The sequence below is a fragment of the Oncorhynchus kisutch genome, linkage group LG14 (assembly GCF_002021735.2).
Source record: "Oncorhynchus kisutch isolate 150728-3 linkage group LG14, Okis_V2, whole genome shotgun sequence".
Taxonomy (NCBI): Eukaryota; Metazoa; Chordata; class Actinopteri; order Salmoniformes; family Salmonidae; genus Oncorhynchus; species Oncorhynchus kisutch.
In genome coordinates, this window is record NC_034187.2 from 79,242,628 (window position 1) to 79,267,884 (window position 25,257).

At 45.2% G+C, this 25,257-nt stretch overlaps 2 protein-coding genes across 2 annotated transcripts; one reads left to right on the forward strand and one right to left on the reverse strand.

The window, feature by feature from the left end:
- The first annotated feature begins 1,072 nt into the window (after window positions 1-1,072).
- Window positions 1,073-11,751, forward strand: LOC109879879 (transmembrane protein 196). Its single transcript, XM_020472074.2, has 6 exons — window positions 1,073-1,738; window positions 1,824-2,292; window positions 3,703-3,759; window positions 9,052-9,187; window positions 9,415-9,557; window positions 9,692-11,751. Exons 2-6 carry the CDS (start codon window positions 2,128-2,130, stop codon window positions 9,758-9,760), a joined length of 570 nt encoding a protein of 189 aa, XP_020327663.1. The 5' UTR covers window positions 1,073-1,738; window positions 1,824-2,127; the 3' UTR covers window positions 9,761-11,751.
- Window positions 11,752-16,820: 5,069 nt separating this feature from the next.
- Window positions 16,821-25,210, reverse strand: polr1f (RNA polymerase I subunit F). Its single transcript, XM_020472077.2, has 4 exons — window positions 24,861-25,210; window positions 18,550-18,691; window positions 18,173-18,381; window positions 16,821-17,881 (listed from the first exon to the last, which is right to left on the reverse strand). The coding sequence occupies exons 1-4, from the start codon at window positions 25,157-25,159 to the stop codon at window positions 17,428-17,430; spliced, it is 1,104 nt and encodes a 367-aa protein (XP_020327666.1). The 5' UTR covers window positions 25,160-25,210; the 3' UTR covers window positions 16,821-17,427.
- Window positions 25,211-25,257: the final 47 nt, after the last annotated feature.

Here is a 25,257-nt window from a genome sequence, read left to right on the forward strand (position 1 = left end):
CTTTGACTATGTACAGACTCAGTGAGCATAGCCTTGCTCCGCCGTAGGCAGACCTGTTTCTCAAGAGAAGACACTGCCCACAAAATGAGGTGGAAACTTAGCTGCACTTCCTAACCTCCTGCCAAATGTATGACCATATTAGAGACACATATTTCCCTCAGATTACACAGATCCACAAAGAATTTGAAAACAAACCCAATTTTGATAAACTCCCATATCTACTGGGTGAAATTCCACAGTATGACATCACAGCAGCAAGATTTGTGACCTGTTGCCACAAGAAAAGGACAACCAGTGAAGAACAAACACCATTGTAAATACAACCCATATTTATGTTAATTTATTTTCCGTTTTGTACTTAAATTGAATTGAAATTGATTTGAGAGAGAGAGAGAAATATATATATTGTGAGTACTTTGTCAGACCCCTTCCCCACTCCAGGCATCCCAATTTCTACTGAATATTAATTTATAACAGTAGAAAGTTGTTATGTTAATAATCTGTGTTTCTTAGATAGCATCAGTCCATTCATTACACTGTAACTACACACAGAGCAGAGAAGCGCATGGAAACGGACCTTTATGTAACAGAGGGGAACAGTGGGCCAGTCATCGGTAGGCCTATAGAAGAGGTGACGACAGGTCAGTGTCAGCAAGGATACAATGAGGTAGCATGGCAAATTGAAACAGGTGGGTTGATTTAGAAACATGAAACAGGAGGTTTGTGCTCAAACAGGAAAACAGCTGCTACCAAAAGGCAAAAATAAGACATTCATTTTCAAAAGTCACAAGTAAAATATGGTGAATTTTAGTAAAACAGATATACTTTTAGATTTAGACTCTTGTCTCAGATGTTGAATGGGTTGATGTCTCCTGCTTCTCCCAAACAAACCCATTCAGAGCCACAAGGACCAGGAAGTGCAATGTCACAAAACCTATTTTCTTTCACTCCTCAACACATCATTACAGGTGTTTGTGTAGGTTACTGTCTATTGGGGGTTGGCTGTTCAGTTCAGTGTGTGTGTGGCTTTGAGAGAAAGATAAGCCCAGTGCTGTTGTGTTTACCAGGGTTGTGCTAATGACACCAGCTCGTGTCTGTGAATCTGCCCGGGAGTCGCGCGGGGATGCGAGAGTCTCTGGAGTCTAAACTAAACTGAAAGACCGGAGGAGGAGGAGTCCCACTGTCTGAGTGAGTCTCTCTGTCTCTGTGTGTGTGTGTGTCTCTGTCTCTGTGTCTGTGTGTGTGTGTGTCTCTGTCTCTGTGTGTGTCTCTGTGTGTGTGTGTGTCTCTGTGTGTGTCTCTGTCTCTGTGTGTGTCTCTGTGTGTGTCTCTGTGTGTGTCTCTGTGTGTGTCTCTGTCTCTGTGTGTGTCTCTGTCTCTCTGTGTGTGTGTGTGTGTGTTTGTGTGTGTGTGTGTGTGTGTGTGTGTGTGTGTGTGTGTGTGTGTGTGTGTGTGTGTGTGTGTGTGTGTGTGTGTGTGTGTGTGTGTGTGTGTGTGTGTGTGTGTCAGAGAGAGAACTGGAGTGCGTGTGGCTCAGGTCGCAGAAGGGAGTGTGTCTGCGCAAGCGTTTAAGCACCATGGACAGCAACCGGGAGCCAGTCTCGTTAACAACCAACCAGTGGGAAGTTTAGAGCAGCCCGCTCTCCTCTCAGTGTTGACCGGAGGAGCTCCCGTTGTCAGCGACAGAGACGACTCACTTTTGGATTTGGAAATAATGATCTAGTCTTTGTTCATGCAGGTTAGTGTCTGATAAAAAAAATATATAGCTAAATAAATAAAAAATGAAAATCTACTCGACATCATTCCCTGATCTCCTCTTCCAGAACTTTCCTCAGCACCGGGATATGGACTAACATCACGCCACCCGCCAAGGGCCAACAGGCGGACACCGGCTCCTCCAGGCTCGGGTTGCTAGTTGGCACAAAAACATGACATTTTTTGAAACGGGATGAAACAGGGACCTGAACTTATCAGTTCATCTTTATTTAATCAGAGTCGTGACTGTTATCCGGGGAGTAGCTTAAGAAACGCTAGTTTTCGTTTCAAAACGTTTTGCTGCCAACCCTCCTGACTGAGGCCAACCTAGGAGGACAGACCGGCTGGTCTCCAGGAGGATGCCCGGGCAGGATGTGCTCCAGCCGAAAGATCCTGTGGAGCCTGCTGCTGCTGTCAGTGTTGGAGGTGGGTCTGGGGGTGACCAGTATCGTCCTGGGAGCCGTGGGGCTGAGCCGGGTCAGGGAGGAACACAAGCTGCAGCAAGGAGACGCTTCTCCCATCTGGAGCGGCATGTGTGTACGTAGAACTTTTAGCTTACCATCTCTGTGTGTGTGTGTGTGTGTGTGTGTGTGTGTGTGTGTGTGTGTGTGTGTGTGTGTGTGTGTGTGTGTGTGTGTGTGTGTGTGTGTGTGTGTGTGTGTGTGTTGGGTGTGAATTTAAAAAACTTTAAGTATTCATTTCCATGTTGGCTCTATGCCTGGAAATGCCCTTGTCTGGAGCAAAGATAGATCATTTCAAACTCAAATTTCAAAAAAGGTGTTTACAATTTTTAAAAGGAACTAGCAATAATTGACATTAACTGACTATGGTCTTGCAATAGCCCTCTGTGACTTTAAATAATATTTTTCTTAAAACTGTAATTCCTTAAAGATGTGTCTGGAGATTTGGTCAAGTCGTTCAGATTTGTCTAAATCCTAAATGAATCGGGCATGAGTAGGGTCAGCTACACCATAAGGACCCCTTCTTCATTTACCCATTAGTGCAACAAGACCACTCATGCTCTAGAAAATTCTCTACTTATGATAGATTTAAACAAACAGTATTGGAATCACCATGGCAACGAGCATAAACCGTCAACTCCACCTGGCTTGACTGAGGGACCTTACAGATTGTATGTGTGGGGTACAGAGATGAGGTAGTCATTCAAAAATCATGTTAAACACTATTATTGTACACAGTGAGTTCATGCAACTTATTACGTGACTTGTTAAGCAAATCTTTACTCCTGAACTTGTTTAGTCTTGCCATAACAAAGGGGTTGAATACTTATTGACTCAAGACATTTCAGCTTTTCATTTTTAATTAATTGGTGAAAACATAATTCCACTTTGACATTATGGGATATCGGGTGTAGAGGCCAGTGACACAAATGTTCAATTTAATCCATTTTAAATTCAGCAAAATGTGTGAAAAAGTCAAAAGGTGTGAATGCTTTCCGAGGGCTCTGTATGTTCTACATCTAGAAAAACATGCCACAATGGTAACGAAATTAGCCCTGGAGCATTAATTAGTTCAAAGATTTTTATAACATATTTGAATAATCTAACGTTAGAATTAAATAATCAATGATTTTAAAAACTTGGACAATAATTGTACAAATGAAAGCCTTTTATAGTGTGTGACAAGAGTAAATCCCTAAATCCAGTAACTTCCATTTTATGAAGAAAAAAAATTAAAAATTAGACAGTTGCTACTTTACATGGTATGATAGCTGATACATTTGTCTGTCAAAATATACAATTTTGTTGAAATTACGAAAAACTTTGGTAAACAAAGTGGAGACTGTCCTGTCTTTCAGGAATCCCTCATACAGTGAGATCTCCCGCTCTCTACATCTGTCTCCCCTTCGGATGACTTTTCCGCGCTCCCACCAATGAAAGCCGGTTTGGATTCGGATCTGATTGGGTTCTGTTCTTTCTCTCTCAGTTTCTAATCTGTGGGATGTGTGGAGTGCTCTGTTCCAAGAAGAGGACTGGACTCATCGTGAGTACACACACACACACATACGCTCACACACACACACACACACACACACACACACACGCTCACACACACTCACACACACACACACACTCACACGCTCGCACACACACACACTCTCTCTTACCCTCCTGTCTGAAGTCGCTCTCTCTCCCCAAAGGGGCTTTATTGCCATGGGAAACCTATGTTTACATTGCCAAAGCAAGTGGAGTAGATAATAAACAACATCAACAAAAAGCATAACAAAATTAACATTGCACTCAAAGGTTTCAAAAGGATACAGACATTTCAAATGTTATAATATCAGCTATGTACAGGGTTTTCAACAATGTGCAAATAGCTGTAGTACAAATAGCAGGGGAAGATAAGTAAACAAATAAATATGGGTTGTATTTACAATGTAGTTTGTGCTCGACTGGATGTCCTGTTTTCGTGGTGTTTTCTACTGGGATTGCATACTGCAGCATTTCGCCTAACAGATATGTGCGTCTATCAAAATTAGATTTTTTTTGACATTTCTTTGTGGGTCTGTGTGATCTGTGGGAAATATGTGTCTCTAATATAGCCATACCTTTAGCAGCAGAAGGAAAGGAAGTGCAGCATAGTTTCTACCTAATTCTGTGGGCACATAGGATGTTCTGCCTTGTGTGGCCTCTCTCAATAGCAAGGCTATGCAAACTGAGTCTGTACATAGTCATAGTCATATTCTGTTACTGTGTACTCTCTGTTTAGGGACAGACAGCATTCCAGTTTGCTCTGTTTTTTGGTTGATTCTTTCCAATGTGTCAAACAGTTATATATATTTTTTTCTCTTGTAATTTGGTTGGGTCTAATTTTGTTGCTGTCCTGGTGTCTGTTTGTGAACAGAGCCCCAGAATCAGCTGGCCGAGGGAACTCTTCTCTAGGTTGATCTCTCTGTAGGGGAGGGCATTGTCGTGAAATGTGTGGGCATGACTTCCTTTTAAGTGGTTGTAGAATTTAACAGCTCTTTTTTTCTGGATTTGAATAATGATTCCTGATTCTGCTTTACATGCATTGTACATGAATGATATTTTAGCAGATTTCTGCATGCAGTCTCAATTGGCTGTTTGTCCCATTTTCGTGAAGTCTTGGTTGGTGAGTGAACCCCAGACCTCACAACCATAGAAAGCAGTGGGTTCTATAACTGATTGAAGTATTTTTTAGCCAGATCCTAGTTGGGATGTCAAGTTTTATGTTCCTTTTGATGGCATAGAAAGCCCTTCTTTCTTGTCTCTTAGATCGTTCACAGCCTTATGGAAGTCACCTGTGGCGTTGATGTTTAGGCCAAAGTAGGTATAATTCTTTGTGTGCTCTAGGACAACGGTGTCTAGATGGAATTTGTATTTGTTGTCCTGGCAACTGGACCTTTTTTGGAAACCCATTATTTTTGTCTTACTGAGATTTACTGTCAGGGCCCAGGTCTGTCAGGGCCCAGATCTGTCAGGGCCCAGGTCTGTCAGGGCCCAGGTTTGTCAGGGCCCAGGTCTGTCAGCACCCAGATCTGTCAGGACCCAGGACTGTTAGGGCCCAGGTCTGTCAGGGTCCAGGTCTGTCAGGACCCAGATCTATCAGGGCCCAGGTCTGTCAGATTCTATGCAGAAGATCTAGGTGCTGCTGTAGGCCCTCCTTGGTTGCTGACAGATGCATCAGATCATCTGCAAACAGTGGGCCCAAGTTGCATGCCTGTCTCACCCCATGGGCCTGTGGAAATACATGTTTGTTTTTTACCAATTTTAACTGCACATTTGTTTATGTACATTGATTTGATGTCATATGTTTATCCCCCAACACCGCTTTCCATTCATTTCTAAAGCAGACCGTCATTCCAAATTGAGTCAAAAGCTTTTTTGAAATCAACAAAGCATGTTTTGGTTGGTTTGTTTGTCAATTAGGGTGTGTAAGGTGTATATGTGGTCTGTCGTACGATATTTTGGTAAGAAGCCAATTTGACATTTGCTCAGGACGTTGTTTTCGCAGAGGAAATGGACTCTACTGTTGATGATACTGCAGAGGATTACTGTTGACACAGGTTCCACTGTAATTATCGGGGTCAGATTTCTCTCTACTTCTGTGGATTGATTGATCAGACCTTGGTTCGAAACACTGGGGAAGATGCCAGAGCTGAGGATAATGTTGAAACGGTCAAGAAAATATCTTTTTAATTTGTGGTTTGTATATTTGATCATTTTGATTAGTAGGTCAACAACACCACAGGCCTTTTTGTGTTGAAGGGAGATTGGAGAAGTGGTTTATCCATACATCTCCGTTTTGGGATATATAACTCTTCATGTTGTTTGTTTAGTGTTTCCCAGAAGTGGTTAGATTCTACAGATTCTTCAATCACATTGAGCTGATTTCTGACCTGCTGTTCTTTCCTCGTAGTGTATATCTGTATTGTTTTAGTGAAGGTTATCCTTTTCTGGGTCTCTGTGTGTTTGGTTGTGTAACGCAGATGCTGGGAGACGACAAGCAAGTACGGGGGTGTGGCTTTAATAATAAATAAACATGAAGACAAAACACAAACGGCGTCTGGACATAAGAACAGGAACATAACAACAAGGCTGACTGGGGAACGAACCCGAGGGAGTGACAGATAGAGGGATGGAAATAATTTAAGTGATGCAGTCCAGGTGAGTCTCATGAGTCGCAGGTGCGCGTAGCGATGGTGACAGGTGCGTGTAATAATCACCACACTGTCGACGTGCGCCAGAGAGGGGGAGCGTGGGTAAATGTGACAGGTTGGATATTCTCAATATCTTTCAATGGTTTTTGCTTTCTTCATTAAACCATTTCTCATTGTTGTTCATTTTCTTAGGTTTTTTAAATATATTTTTTAAATTATTGGTAGTTACAGTCTTGTCTCATTGCTGCAACTCCCGTATGGACTCGGGAGAGGTGAAGGTCGAGAGCCGTGCGTCCTCCGAAACACAACCCAGCCAAGCCACACTGCTTCTTGGCACAATGCCCACTTAACCCAGAAGCCAGCCTCACCAATGTGGTGGAGTAAACACTGTACACCTGGTGACCGTGTCAGCGTGCACTGCACACAGCCCAGAACAGGAGTTGCTAGTGTGTGATGGGACAAGGACATCCCTGCAGGCCAAACCCGGATGACATTGGGACAATTGTGTGCCGCCCCATGGGTCTCCCTGTCGCGACAGAGCCTGGATTCGAACCCAGAATCTCCAGTGGCACAGCTTTAGGGGGGGCTTTAGACCCCTGAGACAGAGCCTGGACTCGAACCCAGAATCTCCAGTGGCACAGCTTTAGGGGGGGGCTTTAGACCCCTGAGACAGAGCCTGGACTCGAACCCAGAATCTCCAGTGGCACAGCTTTAGGGGGGGCTTTAGACCCCTGCGCCCCTCAGGAGACCCTTCTTAGGTTTTCTGCTAGAATTGTTTTACATTTCATACAATATGTTAACTGATATGTCAAATTTACTGTTCAGGCTTCATACTGCTAAGTTTACACCACTACTGCAGGGAAACATTTTGTCCAGGAAGTTGCCTAGGAGGGATTTATTGTAAGCTAATTGTTAGTTGGTAGATTTCTACACTAACCTCTGTCCATCTATAGCATTTCTTAACAACCAGCAGTTTGTTCAGCTTCGATAACTCATGGTTTAGTATTACTCTGTTCAAGTAGATTGTGATTTCGCTGTGATCTGATAGGGGTGTTAGTTGGCTGACTGTGAATGCTCTGAGAGACTCTCGATCGGTCAGTGATGAAGTAGTCGACCACTGCCAGGGAATGAGCTGAGGGTGTACCTACTAAAGGAGTATCACCGAAGCCAACCATTGACTATGTACAGACCCAGCGTGCGACAGACCTGCAGGAGTGGTGACACATTTTTGTTGGTTGTTTTGTCGTAGTTTTGTCTAGGGGGGCATATTTTGGGAAGGAATGCTGACACCTCCAGGAAGGTGCGTGTCCCCCTGTGTGCTGAGAATGTTGGGTTCTTGTCCAGTTCTGGCATTTAGGTCACCACAGACTAGTACATGTCCCTGGGCAGAAAATGATTGATCTACCCCTCTAGGATGGAGAAGCTGTCTTCATTAATGTATGGGGATTCTAGTGGGGGGATATAGGTAGCACACAGGAGAACATTATTCTCTGTTGAGATTATTTCCATTTCTAGCCAAATGTAAAATATTCCTGTTTTGACTAAGACCGTGTATATTCCAGGATGCTTTGTGGTCTATAGTGTCCAGTGTTGTTATTCGTGTGGTTTAGGCCCGGACAATTAGGTTTGAGCAAAGCATGCTGAGCATCTGAGGATGGGGCTGTTGCTTGGCTCACGGCCTGGGCGTATGTCTCGCTCTCCTCTTCTCTCAGCAGTCAACCCTCTCTCTCCTCTGACTCTCCATCTCCTATCCTCCCCCAATCTCTGTGTGATGATTAGGTTATGCTAGGTTAGTGTTTCTCTGGAGTCTGATGTGTTTCCAAACAATGGATAATGACTGAAACAGGAGCTCTGATTTTCCATGCGGACATTTAGTGAAGGCATGTGTTACATTAGGAAACCTAACGTGTCTATCTACACACACACATAAAGGGTGTGGGGCCTCTGAGTGGGACAGGATACTTAGAGGCTTGTTCACTGTAACTGAGCTCCCAGGAAAAGTCAGAAGTGTGTGTGTGTGTGTGGATAATTATGTATAGTACTGAACCACAGCCCAGTATTTACAGTGTGTTCCATCTCATTTTCAGGTATAGAGCAGGAAACTATAAACCGTGTTCCATCTCATTTTCAGGTATAGAGCAGGAAACTATAAACCGTGTTCCATTTCACCATGTGTTTCTGCTGACAAGGTGGCTATAGTATTTGCAGGAGCAGTCATTTAAGTCTGTTTGTATTTATAGCGCTTTGTTCTTTCTCTTGTTTTTTTCTCTCTCTCCATTTTCCCTCTCTCCCTCCCTCTCTGTCTCTTTCAATCTCTCTCCCTCTCTCTTTCCCTCCCTCTCTTTCTCTCTGTCTCTTTCAATCTCTCTCCCTCTCTCTTTCCCTCCCTCTCTTTCTCTCTGTCTCTTTCAATCTCTCTCCCTCTCTCTTTCCCTCCCTCTCTTTCTCTCTGTCTCTTTCAATCTCTCTCCCTCTCTCTTTCCCTCCCTCTCTTTCTCTCTGTCTCTTTCAATCTCTCTCCCTCTCTCTTTCCCTCCCTCTCTTTCTCTCTCTGTCTCTTTCAATCTCTCTCCATCCCTCTCTCTGTCTCTTTCAATCTCTCTCCCTCTCTTTCTCTCTCTGTCTCTCTCCCTCCCTCTCTCCCTCTCCAGATGATTCTGTTCTCAGCTTGCTGTATCTGTGGTCTGATTGGAGGGATTCTCAACTTCCAGTTCGTTAGGGCGTTGTCACGACGACCAGACTCTCTTCGTTCCCTACACCTAGCAGCCATGACTATTGCCTGCCTGGGTTTGCAACGCTATGAAACACTAGAAAACACTGAAATATAGTTAAACATTATATTACATTACATGACACTATTATCAACTCATTCCAACTCCAGGTAGTTGAGGTGTGCGACGCTGACCCAATACCTCCTCTAACCTGCATGAAAACGTCTCCGTATGTATATGAAAAGGTAACATTCAGATTCTGGCATCATTAAATTCAATTAGTCATCTCCCTCTCTCCCGTAGGTCTCTCTTCCTGTACTCTCTCAACCTGGTTAACCTGTCGTCTGGCCAATTCAGAACAACAGAGGATGTTTCTGGAGAGAGAACACTCATTACACCACTCACACGAGATGGCTGAGAAGGATTCATACACACACGGATCTTTCGTAAGAAACAAAACACACACTCACAAGCTTTGACAGCAATCATACATTACTCTTAATTGCTCCTCAGTGACAATCCACAGCTGAGTGATAATAACGTGTGTGTGTGTGTGTGTGTGTGCGTGTTTTTCCAACAGGAGATCCTTGACAACTCCAGCAATGGGATTCCCCAGATCTCCTACAATGCTAACACCACATCTCCTTAACAATGGACACACCTTGTTGCCCTGACAACTGGCACATCTTGTAACCCTGACAATGGAACCACCTTGTTGCTCTGACAATGGACACACCTTGTTGCCCTGATGATGGACACAACTTGTTGCCCTGATGATGTACACACCTTGTTGCCCTGACAACTGGCACATCTTGTAACCCTGACAATGGAACCACCTTGTTGCTCTGACAATGGACACAACTTGTTGCCCTGATGATGTACACACCTTGTTGCCCTGACAACTGGCACATCTTGTAACCCTGACAATGGACACACCTTGTTGCCCTGATGATGTACACACCTTGTTGCCCTGACAACTGGCACATCTTGTAACCCTGACAATGGACACACCTTGTTGCCCTGATGATGTACACACCTTGTTGCCCTGATGATGGACACAACTTGTTGCCCTGACAACGGAGTGACATCGTGTAACAGAGCTGAGCAGCATTATTACACAGCTGTGTGTAGAGAACTTCAACACAGATGGAAGAAGTTTCCCAAAATAAAACAACAATGAATGCTATTCTTGGACAAGTTGTTACGAGTTCTGATAGTCCCAATACACAGAGTCACATGACATATGCCCTCGCAGACAGGAGGGACACACAGCCAATCAGACACTTCAAACTAATGATCACAAAACACGCATGCAATTTATTTTAAATCTCTCTCCCATTCCTCTCTCTCCCTCTGGTTCTGGCTATATGAATGTAGGTGTATGGTGTATGAAGGAACAGTGCTTTAGCAATTTCATGCAGAGCAGAATATGGAATTCTTTAAAGTATCAGACATACAACCAACGATGCACACTGTAGAGCTGCTGTGGGTAACCGTCCTCCTGTAGAGCTGCTGTGGGTAACCGTCCTCCTGTAGAGCTGCTGTGGGTAACTGTCCTCCTGTAGAGCTGCTGTGTGTAACCCTCCTCCTGTAGAGCTGCTGTGGGTAACCCTCCTCTTGTAGAACTGCTGTGGGTAACCGTCCTCCTGTAGAGCTGCTGTGGGTAACCGTCCTCCTGTAGAGCTGCTGTGTGTAACCGTCTTCCTGTAGAGCTGCTGTGGGTAGAGCTGCTGTGGGTAGAGCTGCTGTGGGTAACCGTCCTCCTGTAGAGCTGCTGTGTGTAACCCTCCTCCTGTAGAGCTGCTGTGTGTAACCGTCCTCCTGTAGAGCTGCTGTGGGTAACCGTCCTCCTGTAGAGCTGCTGTGGGTAACCGTCCTCCTGTAGAGCTGCTGTGTGTAACCGTCCTCCTGTAGAGCTGCTGTGTGTAACCCTCCTCCTGTAGAGCTGCTGTGGGTAACCATCCTCCTGTACAGCTGCTGTGGGTAACCGTCCTCCTGTAGAGCTGCTGTGTGTAACCATCTTCCTGTAGAGCTGCTGTGGGTAGAGCTGCTGTGTGTAACCGTCCTCCTGTAGAGCTGCTGTGTGTAACCCTCCTCCTGTAGAGCTGCTGTGGGTAACCCTCCTCCTGTAGAGCTGCTGTGGGTAGAGCTGCTGTGGGTAACCGTCCTCCTGTAGAACTGCTGTGTGTAACCATCTTCCTGTAGAGCTGCTGTGGGTAACCCTCCTCCTGTAGAGCTGCTGTGGGTAGAGCTGCTGTGGGTAACCGTCCTCCTGTAGAGCTGCTGTGGGTAACCCTCCTCCTGTAGAGCTGCTGTGGGTATCCCTCCTCCTGTAGAGCTGCTGTGGGTAACCCTCCTGTAGAGCTGCTGTGGGTAGAGCTGCTGTGGGTAACCCTCCTCCTGTAGAGCTGCTGTGGGTAACCCTCCTCCCGTAGAGCTGCTGTGGGTATCCCTCCTCCTGGAGAGCTGCTTTTCTCCAGCAGTGCTCTAACCAGATCCCGAAGCAGAAACCTACACACCCAGTAACTCTCCAGGAGGCAGGTTAGCTTCACCTCCTGCTGTATATTCATGTACTGTATATCAGGAAATTACAATATTTTTCTATAGGCTTCTTATAACATTGAAATAAAACTATGGAAACGCTAGATGGTGGTGTAGATTTCATAGACAGTTCCTGGGACAGCTGAGAGAAACGACTGGTTGCCGTACGCACACTGACCTCAGGCATCCATCTTGATATCTTACAAGAGGAGACATGCTCTCTGCTGGGGGAACTATTGCTGTGGGAGTAACAGAGATTATTGATCTCATACGCCAGTGTGTGTGCCTGTCAATTGTGCTTTTAATCAAAGGGCTTCTCAATTGGTCCCCTGAAATCTGACTTAGTTAACCCTATTCACACACATCTGTCACGAAGGTCAACACAGTTAGTAACCAGACTACTTAGTTAACCTTATTGATCTGTCACTATTCTTTACTATAGACAGGAGAAACACAGCAACCAGAGTCTGTTACAGTAACTAACCAAGGTAAGACTGTGTGTGTTTGTTGACAGGGACAGCGCCAACAGATTCAGCAAGGGGCTCTTTCGCTGACTAAGGAGAGCTGCGTTACTATTTATCACTGTGACAACAACATACACACCCAGAAGAACACCACCACCTGCTCTAGTGTGTGTGTGTGTGTGGTTCCGAACACAGGCGCCCAGAGCTGAATCAGACAAAACACTTGAGCGTGGGGTCTCTGACCTGCTGTATGATAGACAATTTAGTTTGAGTTAAATTGGGTCTCTGTCCCTTTCCCTCTTGTTGTGGATATCAAGTGATCTGGAGCAGTGCTTGTAATAGTTTTCTATTGGTTTTTCATACTAAACTTGGAACTAAACTTAAAAAAGGGAATGGGACCAACATCAGATTAGGAACAGACAGCCAGATTAGGAATAGACAGCCAGATTAGGAACAGACAGCCAGATTAGGAACAGACAGCCAGATTAGGAATGCTAGACAGCCAGATTAGGAATGCTAGACAGCCAGATTAGGAACAGACAGCCAGATTAGGAACAGACAGCCAGATTAGGATTAGACAGCCAGATTAGGAACAGACAGTCAGATTGGGAATAGACAGCCAGATTAGGATTAGACAGCCAGATTAGGAACAGACAGCCAGATTAGGAACAGACAGCCAGATTAGGAACAGACAGCCAGATTAGGAACAGACAGCCAGATTAGGAACAGACAGCCAGATTAGGAACAGACAGACAGATTAGGAACAGACAGACAGATTAGGAACAGACAGCCATTTTCAAGTCTTGTACCAAACATTAGGAACACATTCCTAATATTTAGCTTGGCACCTACTACCATATCCTGTTTAAAGGCACCTACTACCATATCCTGTTTAAAGGCACCTACTACCATATCCTGTTTAAAGGCACCTACTACCATATCCTGTTCAAAGGCACCTACTACCATATCCTGTTTAAAGGCACCTACTACCATATCCTGTTCAAAGGCACCTACTACCATATCCTGTTTAAAGGCACCTACTACCACATCCTGTTCAAAGGCACCTACTACCACATCCTGTTCAAAGGCACCTACTACCACATCCAGTTCAAAGGCACCTACTACCATATCCTGTTCAAAGGCACCTACTACCACATCCAGTTCAAAGGCACCTACATCTTTTGTCTTGCTCATTCACCCTCTGAATGACACACATACACAACCCATATCTCAAGTGTCTCGAGGCTTAAACATCCTTCTTTAACCCGTCTCCTCCCCTTCATCTACACTGATTGAAGTGGATTTAACAAGTGACATCAATAAGGGATCATATCTTTCACCTGGATTCACCTGGTCAGTCTGTCATGGAAAGAGCTGGTGTTAATGTGTTGTACAGTGCCTTTGGAAAGTATTCAGACCCCTTGATTCTTTTCCACATTTTGTTACATTACACCCTTATTCTAAAATTGATCCAAATTTTTTATTTAATTTTTTATCCTCAATCCACACACAATACTCCATCATTTTAAATAAGTATTCAGACCCTTTTGATATGAGACTCAAAATTGAGCTCAGGTGCATCCCGTTTGCATTGATCGTCCGTGAGATGTTTCTACAACTTGATTGGTAAATTCAATTGATTTGGACATCAGAAAGGCTCACACACCTGTCTATATAAAGTCCCACGCTGGTCACACTAACAGAGCTCCAGAGTTCCGCTGTGGAGATGGGAGAACCTTCCAGAAGGACAACCATCTCTGCAGCACTCCACCAATCAGGCCTTTATGGTAGAGTGACCAGATGGAAAAGGCACATGACAGCCCACTTGGAGTTAGCCAAAATACACCTAAAGGACTCTCAGACCATGAGAAACAAGATTCTCTGCTCTGATGGAACCAAGATGGAACTCTTTGGCCTGAATGCCAAGCTTCAAGTCTGGAGGAAACCTGGCACCATCCTTACGGTGAAGCATGGTGGTGACAGAATCCTTACGGTGAAAGCATGGTGGTGACTACTCAGGATCAAGCGAAACATGAATGGAGAAAAGTAGAGATATCCTTGATGAAAACCTGCTCCTGAGTGCTCAGGACCTCAGACTGGGGCGAAGGTTCCCCTTCCAACAGGAAAATGACCCTAAGCACACAGCCAAGACAATGCAGGAGGGGCTTCAGAAAAAGTCTCTGATTGTTCTTGAGTGGCCCAGCCAGAGCCAGGACTTGAACCTGATTAAACATCTCTGGAGACCTGAAAATAGCTGTGCAGCAACACTTGTCTATATTCCATTCACAACTACAGTGACAACACCTGTTCAATGAATGGGGGAACACCCTGAACTTTAGGGGGGAGGAGTAGGTATAACTTTAGGGGGGAGGAGTAGGTATAACTTTAGGGGGGAGGAGTAGGTATAACTTTAGGGGGGAGGAGTAGGTATAACTTTAGGGGGGAGGAGTAGGTATAACTTTAGGGGGGAGGAGTAGGTATAACTTTAGGGGGCAGGAGTAGGTATAACTTTAGGGGGGAGGAGTAGGTATAACTTTAGGGAGGAGGAGTAGGTATAACTTTAGGGGGGAGGAGTAGGTATAACTTTAGGGGGGAGGAGTAGGTATAACTTTAGGGGGGAGGAGTAGGTATAACTTTAGGGGGTAGGAATGTGTATAACTTTAGGGGGGAGGAGTAGGTATAACTTTAGGGGGCAGGAGTAGGTATAACTTTAGGGGGTAGGAATAGGTATAACTTTAGGGGGGAGGAGTAGGTATAACTTTAGGGGGGAGGAATAGGTATAACTTTAGGGGGGAGGAGTAGGTATAACTTTAGGGGGCAGGAGTAGGTATAACTTTAGGGGGTAGGAGTAGGTATAACTTTAGGGGGTAGGAATAGGTATAACTTTAGGGGGGAGGAGTAGGTATAACTTTAGGGGGCAGGAGTAGGTATAACTTTAGGTATAACTTTAGGGGGGAGGAGTAGGTATAACTTTAGGGGGGAGGAGTAGGTATAACTTTAGGGGGGAGGAATAGGTATAACTTTAGGGGGGAGGAGTAGGTATAACTTTAGGGGGCAGGAGTAGGTATAACTTTAGGGGGTAGGAGTAGGTATAACTTTAGGGGGGAGGAGTAGGTATAACTTTAGGGGGAGGAGTAGGTATAACTTTAGGGGGGAGGAGTAGGTATAACTTTAGGGGGTAGGAATAGGTATAACTTTAGGGGGGAGGAGTAGGTATAGACTTCATAGATTATGAACTACACACAAAATATATTTTAATGTATAGATTGAATGAAGTCTCTTCTCTGAGTTGGGGTTAGACAGGGTATTGTGTGTGTGTTCGTCTGCCTCCATGCATGATGGGTGCAATCGTTTTTACATATGGGCTCCCGAGCAGAACAGCAGTCTCAGGCACTGCATCTCAGTGCAAGAGGTGTCACTGCAGTCCCTGGTTCGATTCCAGGCTGTATCACAACCGTCCGTGATTGGGAGTCCCATAGGGTGGTGTACAATTGGCCCGGCATCATTGGGATTTGGCCGTCATTGTAAATAAGAATTGGTTCTTAACGGACTTGCCTGGTTAATTAAAATGTTAGTTCACCCAGGACCAATGGAACGGTCTAAAGTGTGAAAACTCCACCCACCCAGTGCACCAGACTACATTTTGATCATTTAGCAGATGCTCTTATCCAGAACAACTTAATCAGCGCATTCAACGTAGGTAGTTAAATCAACCACCAACCTGGACTCAGGGGTAGACGTAACATAGTAAATGTATAATCCGGGACATTCCAATTAGTATGATGTTGTTTCATATGGTGTGTATTCATTTGTGGATGTCCATCATCCATGTCGTACAATATGTTAGGAATTGCAATTCATACTTACGTTTTTGCTAAACGTATTATAGGTTAGGAAAGATTTGTTGTGGCTAACGCTGACGTTAGCTAGGCGGCTAACGCTAACATTAGCTTGGCGGCTAACACTAACATTAGCTAAGTGGCTAATGTTAGCTAGGCTAAGGGTTAAGGTTAAAGTAGTTGCAAATGAGCTAAAATGCTAGTTGTCTGATGAGATTCGAAAGCACAACCTTCGGCTTGCTAGACGTAAACGTTATACGCCTACCCATCCACCATGACTAACCACCCTACTTTCGTTTTCACCTTAAGTAACCATACCAAATGTAAGAAGGTCATTTGAGAGTACCAAAAATTGATGTTTACTTTGCTACGTCTAGTCTATGAAACCAGGCTGCAACCACATTAGTCATTGCAAGTGAAACTTTCCTCAAAGCAGCTATCTGCAAAATCATAGTTAGAAAATTCAAGTGGGAGTGTTTGTGTAACTGCATGTACAACAGTTAGGTGTGCGTTTTGATTCACCCAATTATATGGAATAATCCTACACATTGTAAATCCTAGTCAAAAACCTCAGATTAAGTGAGGGGGTTGTGGCTCAGCATATTTACCAACTCCACACTCCTCTTCCCTGGTATGAACACATCTGATCTGATTGCATAATGATAACTTCCTAGTACAAAACGTGACAAACTGTACAATTATGTAACACCCACTCGGGTGACTTGGGGAGATGGACATACCTCAAATGAGTCCCTTTGGCAGTTGTTCTTGGCAAACCCTTCTCATGGACCTGCATCATCACCCACATCTACGACTGTAACTATCTCCTACCACACCAACTTATAAAAAGGCACAACACAGTCACTCCCAAATATATAATTATTTAATGAATAAAAACCCTTTTCTCTGCTTTGCTGAAGTCTTCAATGTGTCACCTATCCAAATGTAGAAGGACTAGACCCTGGCAACATCTCTTCCCTCTGGGGCCTTGAGAACAACAAAACACCATCTCCGTTCCAAATGAAACCCTAATTCCCTACATAGTGCACTACTTTTGGCAAATATGATAGCCCTATGTGACCCTAGCCCAAACTAGTGCACAATGTAGGGAATAGGGTGCCATTTCAGATTTGAAGACAGTGGTAAAGCCGTGATGAATAGCCCTACAGCATGTTGATGCGTTCTAACGGTAGCTAGAAGGGTAAAACCTGGCTAACAAACACTGGAGTTCTTTACCAAGAGCCATGGAGGCTTCTAGAAATGATTTGGCTCCCTCTGCAGGTTTGTAAATGGAACTACACAAAGAGCTGCATCAAGAGAGAGACACGAACCACTCCAACAGTATGGGAGGCCACATAGGGCTGAAGATGAAACCAAACTATGTCACCTGGTGTACTTAAGACATTCCATTATATCAACATCATCATCTTTTAATGTTCATTCAGTTTCACTCAATTTTAGTCGCAGTGACATCATTTATTTTTCTTCTTCTTAGTTTTGGGCGTTTCAGGATCTCCATGGAGACAGGACATGATATCGTCACCCTGTTTCCTCTTCCTGTTTGGCTTGTCACTAAGGTAACCACTGGAGTCGCTCCCCTGCACCTCCACAGGACCCCCCCCCCCCACTTCTTTCTCCTCATCCTCTTCGTTCTGTCGTTTCTCCTTCCTCTTCTTCTTCTTCCTCGTATCAGTGTGGCCGTTAGTGCTGCTGTCCTCCGCTGTTCCGCTGACAACGTCTCCGGGGGCTGGTACTGAAGCCACCTCCTCTCTGTGTTTCTCCTTTTTCTTCATCTTCTTGGGTTTGGCGGTGGCGTCGGGCCAGTCCTGGTTGGGTTCTAGAGCAGGTTCTGCGTCTGGTTCCCCTAGCTGTTCCGCGGGGTCAGTAGGATCAGAACTCTCTCCAGCTGCCATCAGCTCCTGAACCCTGAGAGAGAACACAACTGTTTAGCTTCAGATAACACAGCTCTAACATCCCCGTACAGCTTGCCCCCCTGTCGTGCGAGGGCCATACAGCTTGCCCCCCTGTCGTGCGAGGGCCGTACAGCTTGCCCCCCTGTCGTGCGAGGCCCGTACAGCTTGCCCCCTGCCGTGCGAGGCCTAGAATCACTGACCTTGATCAGTCGATCCAGCAACTGGGATGCAAAGTGATTTGTAGATCAGCGATTCTGCACAGTCCGACTGCAATGTAATCCATCTCAGACACACTGTAACCTACCGTGTCCTGCCAAGTCTTCCTTTGATCAGCAGTACGCCGACTATGTCTGCGTCTATCTGACAGACCTCAAACTCCAGCTCCGCCCCTATCCTGGGTCCTGCCTCCCTCCAGGTCTCCATGGTGACGTGGGCTGGCTTCGGAACGCTGGCGTTGAAACAGCCATGGACCAGACAGCCCACGTGACTCACACCAAGCTTATTAACTGTACCCTGGGGGGGGGGGGGGGGGGGGGGGGGGATAGAGTTAGCTGCACCTTGACTCTTTCCATATCGAATAGATTACCATCGTAACTAGCTACAACACATCAACACTGTGCCCTTCTCCGTAAGAAACACATCTGTTCTGTATCAGTTAGTCACCAACAGCTTGCCTCTCACCAGTAGTTTCTGTCCTCTCTGGGGTTGGAAGACGACAAAGTTGGCTTGTATGTCGAGGTGAATGTATCCGTTATCATCGTAGATGTCTCCATGCTGCCCCAGCAAACTGATCTCATCATAGGCCAGAGGCACACCTTTCAGACTGCACAGGGAACACAGGTAGACAGGGTCATATTCATTAGCGCAACACCATAGCAAAATATTTTTTTGCAACAGGACACTTTTAAAAACCACCATTTCAAGGTATGTCCCTCCCGTTCCGGCCAGTTTGCTTCTGTTTGGATTCTTAGAGAATACAACCCGGGTGTGTTATCGTCAGCAGAGAACACGACAAATACACAGATGATTATGTGCAGGCCTGTGCAGGTTAGAAGATCGATGTAACATATTTCATGTGGTTCCTTGGATGTTCAATATAAGTTCTCAGAGCATGGTAAAGATCTGATATATTCTGCACGCTATAGAGGGCTGGCAGTTGACGTAACGATACCTTCTGGCGGCCATGTTGGAAGACCACCACATGAATTATTCTGACAACAGCCGAGGGGCTACCCCAAACTGCATGATAACAGTGCCTGAAACTAGTTGATTCAGTATTTGGCAGCTCTAACAAGGCAGGAAAGAAAAAAATGGATTTTTTTTAAATATATATATTTTATTATATAAAACACCATCGATGACACCAAGAGTCCAGAACTGTCAGAAAAGCAAAGAAAACGTTTTACCCGTTAAGACCTGAACCCAGACAGCTGTCAGTAACGGGTCTGATACGGTCATTTAATCACGGGTAAGTCACATCTGATCGATTTCGAATTGACCCGTTAAGACCTGAACCCAGACAGCTGTCAGTAACGGGTCTGATACGGTCATTTAATCACGGGTAAGTCACGTCTGATCGATTTCGAATTTACCCGTTAAGACCTGAACCCAGACAGCTGTCAGTAACGGGTCTGCTACGATCATTTAATCACGGGTAAGTCACGTCTGATCGATTTCGAGTTTAGTTTAGCTGTGGTGCTAACCAGCTGTTGTTAAACATCATTTCCATTTGCGAATACAACACAAGACAACTTAAGAGTCCCTTCCTTTCTCTATTGCAGGATTGTGATCTGTGATTAGTCAACATCAACACTAGTTCAACATCCAAAATAGTTAAGTTAACAATTAAAAAGTTTAAACACTTCAAATAATCAACACTGACATATAATTTCAAAGTGTACTATTAAGCTAAATCATATGTAAAAGTTTGACATTTTAGTAACAACTAGGCTATTATTATTATTATTATTACCATTATCAATTTCAGGTGAACAAAAAAAGTAAATAACAGGACTGGAGTAGCCTAGTGGTTAGAGCGTTGGGCCAGTAACTGAAAGGTTGCTGGTTTGAATCCCTAGCCGACAAGGCTCTGTTGATGTGCCCTTGAGCAAGGTACTTAACCCTAATCGCTCTGGATAAGAGCGTCTGCTAAATGACTCAAACGTAGGGGGCCAACCTCGCTCCACTGGTCCCCGCTCCACGATCTACTAGGTCCCCGATCTACTAGGTCCCCGATCTACTTGGTCCCCGATCTACTAGGTCCCCGATCTACTAGGTCCCCGATCTACTAGGTCCCCGATCTACTAGGTCCCCGATCTACTAGGTCCCCGATCTACTAGGTCCCCGATCTACTAGGTCCCCGATCTACTAGGTCCCCGATCTACTAGGTCCCCGATCTACTAGGTCCACGATCTACTAGGTCCACGATCTACTAGGTCCCCGATCTACTAGGTCCCCGATCTACTTGGTCCCCGATCTACTAGGTCCCCGATCTACTAGGTCCCCGATCTACTAGGTCCCCGATCTACTAGGTCCCCGATCTACTAGGTCCCCGATCTACTAGGTCCCCGATCTACTAGGTCCCCGATCTACTAGGTCCCCGATCTACTAGGTCCCCGATCTACTAGGTCCCCGATCTACTTGGTCCCCGATCTACTAGGTCCCCGATCTACTAGGTCCCCGATCTACTAGGTCCCCGATCTACTAGGTCCCCGATCTACTTGGTCCCCGATCTACTAGGTCCCCGATCTACTAGGTCCCCGATCTACTAGGTCCCCGATCTACTAGGTCCCCGATCTACTAGGTCCCCGATCTACTAGGTCCCCGATCTACTAGGTCCCCGATCTACTAGGTCCCCGATCTACTAGGTCCCCGATCTACTAGGTCCCCGATCTACTAGGTCCCCGATCTACTAGGTCCCCGATCTACTTGGTCCCCGATCTACTAGGTCCCCGATCTACTAGGTCCACGATCTACTAGGTCCCCGATCTACTAGGTCCCCGATCTACTTGGTCCCCGATCTACTAGGTCCCCGATCTACTAGGTCCCCGATCTACTAGGTCCCCGATCTACTAGGTCCCCGATCTACTAGGTCCCCGATCTACTAGGTCCCCGATCTACTTGGTGAGCAGACTTCTGTTCCAGCCCAGCAAACTTGATTATTAACGTATTAGGGTTGATACATTGAATCAGGTGTGTTAGTGCAGGGCTGGAACAGAAGCCTGCACACCCAGCAGGGTTGGGTCTGTCCCAGTCACAATAGGTTTATACATTGTGTAAATTTTAAAACTGTATTTTTTGTTCACAAAATGTGCAATCACAGGTACACATATAATCCAGGGTTTGACAGCTCTGCCCTATGGGACTCCCGATCACGGCTGGTTGTGATACAGCCCGAGATCGAACCAGGGTCTGTAGTAGAGGTCGACCGATTAATCGGAATGGCCGATTAATTGGCGCCGATTTCAAGTTTTCATAACAATCGGAAATCGGTATTTTTGGTCACCGATTTTTTTTATAGCTTTATTTAACGAGGCAAGTCAGTTAAGAACACATTCTTATTTTCAATGACGGCTTAGGAACGGTGGGTTAACTGCCTTGTTCAGGGGCAGAACGACAGATTTTCACCTTGTCAGCTCGGGGGATCCAATCTTGCAACCTTACAGTTAACTAGTCCAACGCAATAACGACCTGCCTCTCTCTCGTTGCACTCCACAAGGAGACTGTCTGTTATGCGAATGCCAAGGTAAGTTGCTAGCTAGCATTAAACTTATGAAAAACAATCAATCATAATCACTAGTTAACTACACATGGTTGATGATATTACTAGATATTATCTAGCGCGTCCTGCATATAATCTGACTGAGCATACAAGTATCTAAGTATCTGACTGAGTGGTGGTAGGCAGAAGCAGGCGTGTAAACATTCATTCAAACAGCACTTTCGTGCGTTTTGCCAGCAGCTCTTCATTGTGCATCAAGCATTGCGCTGTTTATGATTTCAAGCCTATCAACTCCCGAGATGAGGCTGGTGTAACCAATGTGAAATGGCTAGCTAGTTAGCACGCGCTAATAGCGTTTCAAACGTCACTCGCTCTGAGCCTTCTAGTAGTTGTTCCCCTTGCTCTGCATGAGTAACGCTGCTTCGATGGTGGCTGTTGTCGTTGTGTTGCTGGTTCGAGCCCAGGGAGGAGCGAGGAGAGGGACTGAAGCTATACTGTTACACTGGCAATACTAAAGTGCCTATAAGAACATCCAATAGTCAAAGGTTAATGAAATACAAATGGTATAGAGGGAAATAGTCCTATAATTCCTATAATAACTACAACCTAAAACTTCTTACCTGGGAATATTGAAGACTCATGTTAAAAGGAACCACCAGCTTTCATATGTTCTCATGTTCTGAGCAAGGAACTGAAACGTTAGCTTTCTTACATGGCACATATTGCACTTTGACTTTCTTCTCCAACACTTTGTTTTTGCATTATTTAAACCAAATTGAACATGTTTCATTATTTATTTGAGGCTAAATAGATTTTTATTCATGTATTATATTAAGTTAAAATAAGTGTTCATTCAGTATTGTTGTAATTGTCATTATTACAAATAAAATATGATTATATATATATATATATATATATATATATATATATATATATATATATATATTGGCTGATTAATCGGTATCGGCGTTGAAAAATCATATTCGGTCGACCTCTAGTCTGTAGTGACACCTCTTGCGCTGCCTTAGACCGACGGAGTCCAAAAGGAACCCACCCAATGTTAGTAGTGTTTTACAGCAAATCAAATGTTATTTGTCACATACACATGGTTAGCAGATGTTCATGCGAGTGTAGTGAAATGCTTGTGCTTCTAGTGCTCCCGACCATGCAGTAATATCTAACAAGTAATCTAACCCAACAATTTCACAACAACTACCTTATACACACAAGTGTAAAGGAATGAATAAGAATATGTACATAAAAATATATGAATGAGCGATGGCCGAACGGCATAGGCAAGATGCAGTAGATGGTATAGAGTACAGTATATACATATGAGATGAGTAATGTAGGGTATGTAAACATTATATTAAGTGGCATTGTTTAAAGTGGCTAGTGATACATTTATTACATCAATTCTTTCATTATTAAAGTGGCTAGAGATGAGTCAGTATGTTGGCAGCAGCCACTCAATGTTAGTGGTGGCTGTTTAACAGTCTGATGGCCTCGAGATAGAAGATGTTTTTCAGTCTCTCGGTCCCTGCTGACCTGTACTGACCTCGCCTTCTGGATGATAGCGGGGTGAACAGGCAGTGGCTCGGGTGGTTGTTGTCCTTGATGATCTTTTTGGCCTTCCTGTGACATCGGGTGGTGTAGGTGTCCTGGTGATGCGTTGTGCAGACCTCACTACCCTCTGGAGAGCCTTACGGTTGTGGGCGGAGCAGTTGCCGTACCAGGCGGTGATACAGCCCGACAGGATGCTCTCAATTGTGCATCTGTAAAAGTTTGTGAGTGTTTTTGGTGACAAGCCGAATTTTTTCAGCCTCTTCACCACGCTGTCTGTCTGTGTGGGAGACCATTTCAGTTTGTCCGTGATGTGTATGCCGAGGAACTTACAACTTTCCACCTTCTCCACTACTGTCCCGTCGATGTGGATAGGGGGGTGTTCCCTCTGCTGTTTCCTGAAGTCCACAATCATCTCCTTAGTTTTGTTGACGTTGAGTGTGAGGTTATTTTCCTGACATCACACTCCGCGAGGGCCCTCACCTCCTCCCTGTAGGCCGTCTCGTCGTTGTTGGTAATCAAGCCTACCACTGTAGTGTCGTCTGCAAACTTGATGATTGAGTTGGAGGCGTGCGTGGCCACGCAGTCGTGGGTGAACAGGGAGTTGAGAACGCACCCTTGTGGGGCCCCAGTGTTGAGGAACAGTGGTGTGGAGATGTTGTTACCTACCCTCACCACCTGGGGGCGGCCTGTCAGGCTGTCCAGGACCCAGTTGCACAGGGCGGGGTCGAGACCCAGGGTCTCGAGCTTAATGACGAGTTTGGAGGGTACTATGGTGTTAAATGCTGAGCTGTAGTCGATGAACAGCATTCTTACATAGGTATTCCTCTTGTACAGATGGGTTAGGGCAGTGTGATTGCGTCGTCTGTGGACCTATTGGGGCGGTAAGCAAATTGTGGGTCTAGGGTGTCAGGTAGGGTGGAGGTGATATGGTCCTTGACTAGTCTCTCAAAGCACTTCATGATGACAGAAGTGAGTGCTTTGGGGCGATAGTCATTTAGCTCAGTTACCTTCACTTTCTTGGGAACAGGAACAATGGTGGCCCTCTTGAAGCATGTGGGAACAGCAGCCTGGGATAAGGATTGATTGAATATGTCCGTAAACACACCAGCCAGCTGGTCTGCGCATGCTCTGAGGACGCGTCTGGGGTCTGGGCCTGCAGCCTTGCGAGGTTTAACACGTTTAAACGTTTTACTCACGTTGGCTGTAGTGAAGGAGAGCTCACAGGTTTTGGAAGCGGGCCATGACCATCAACGTCTTTTGTGACACTGTTCTCGATATCAGGCATGCAACAGCAAATATATTCTAAATAGTAACTATTTCGGAATGATATGGATTTCAACTGCAAAGTAGGAAGCATAGTGGCTAGGTAGCTCTGGTCCATGGCGTTGTTCAGCTACGCTCTCACTAACGAGTTGTTTAGTGACTAGCTTCAACATAACTAACTACTTTCTTAACTCGCCAAAGTGAAGAGCGTTAGAGTAACCAAAATGTTTCTGTATGCACAAACTGTCATTTATCCTAAGTGCGAAATAAAGCACTTTTGAGCAATGCATGTTTACCGCCAGACTACCTCTGGTGCGCATGCGTCGGATCTACACTAGTACGAGCTACATGCGTATTACAACACGTTTAAACCAGCAGCACATCGCAGATAACTAGCAACTTCGTGAGCTAACTAACTAGCATATTCAACCCATAGCTTTACCTTTCTGAGTATCTTAGCAGTTCGGTGTTCAGTTCCTCTTGGATCCCTGTCCGTTTCTTCTTCAGGTACATGGGCGACAGGGCAATGTGTCTTCTGTGCGTGTCCATGACCAGACACGAGTACGGTGTTGACACCAACTTGCATGCGCTAGCGAACGACGGGATCAGACTTGGGAACGCGCCTGGGTCTCCACCGCCTGCCGCAGAAGGTCCGTTTGCTGTCGGATTGGTTAAAACTGAGACTTCGGTGGACATTTTTGCGTGTTTTGGGTCGTCTTCTGTCTGCTCCAAGTTCGCCATGATGCTGGAGACAGCAGGAAGGAAGTCGACGAGGGAAGACTTCCGTAGTGAAGAGTGACCGCGAGTTTAGACAGTCGGTGTTTTTGTTATGTCGTCTC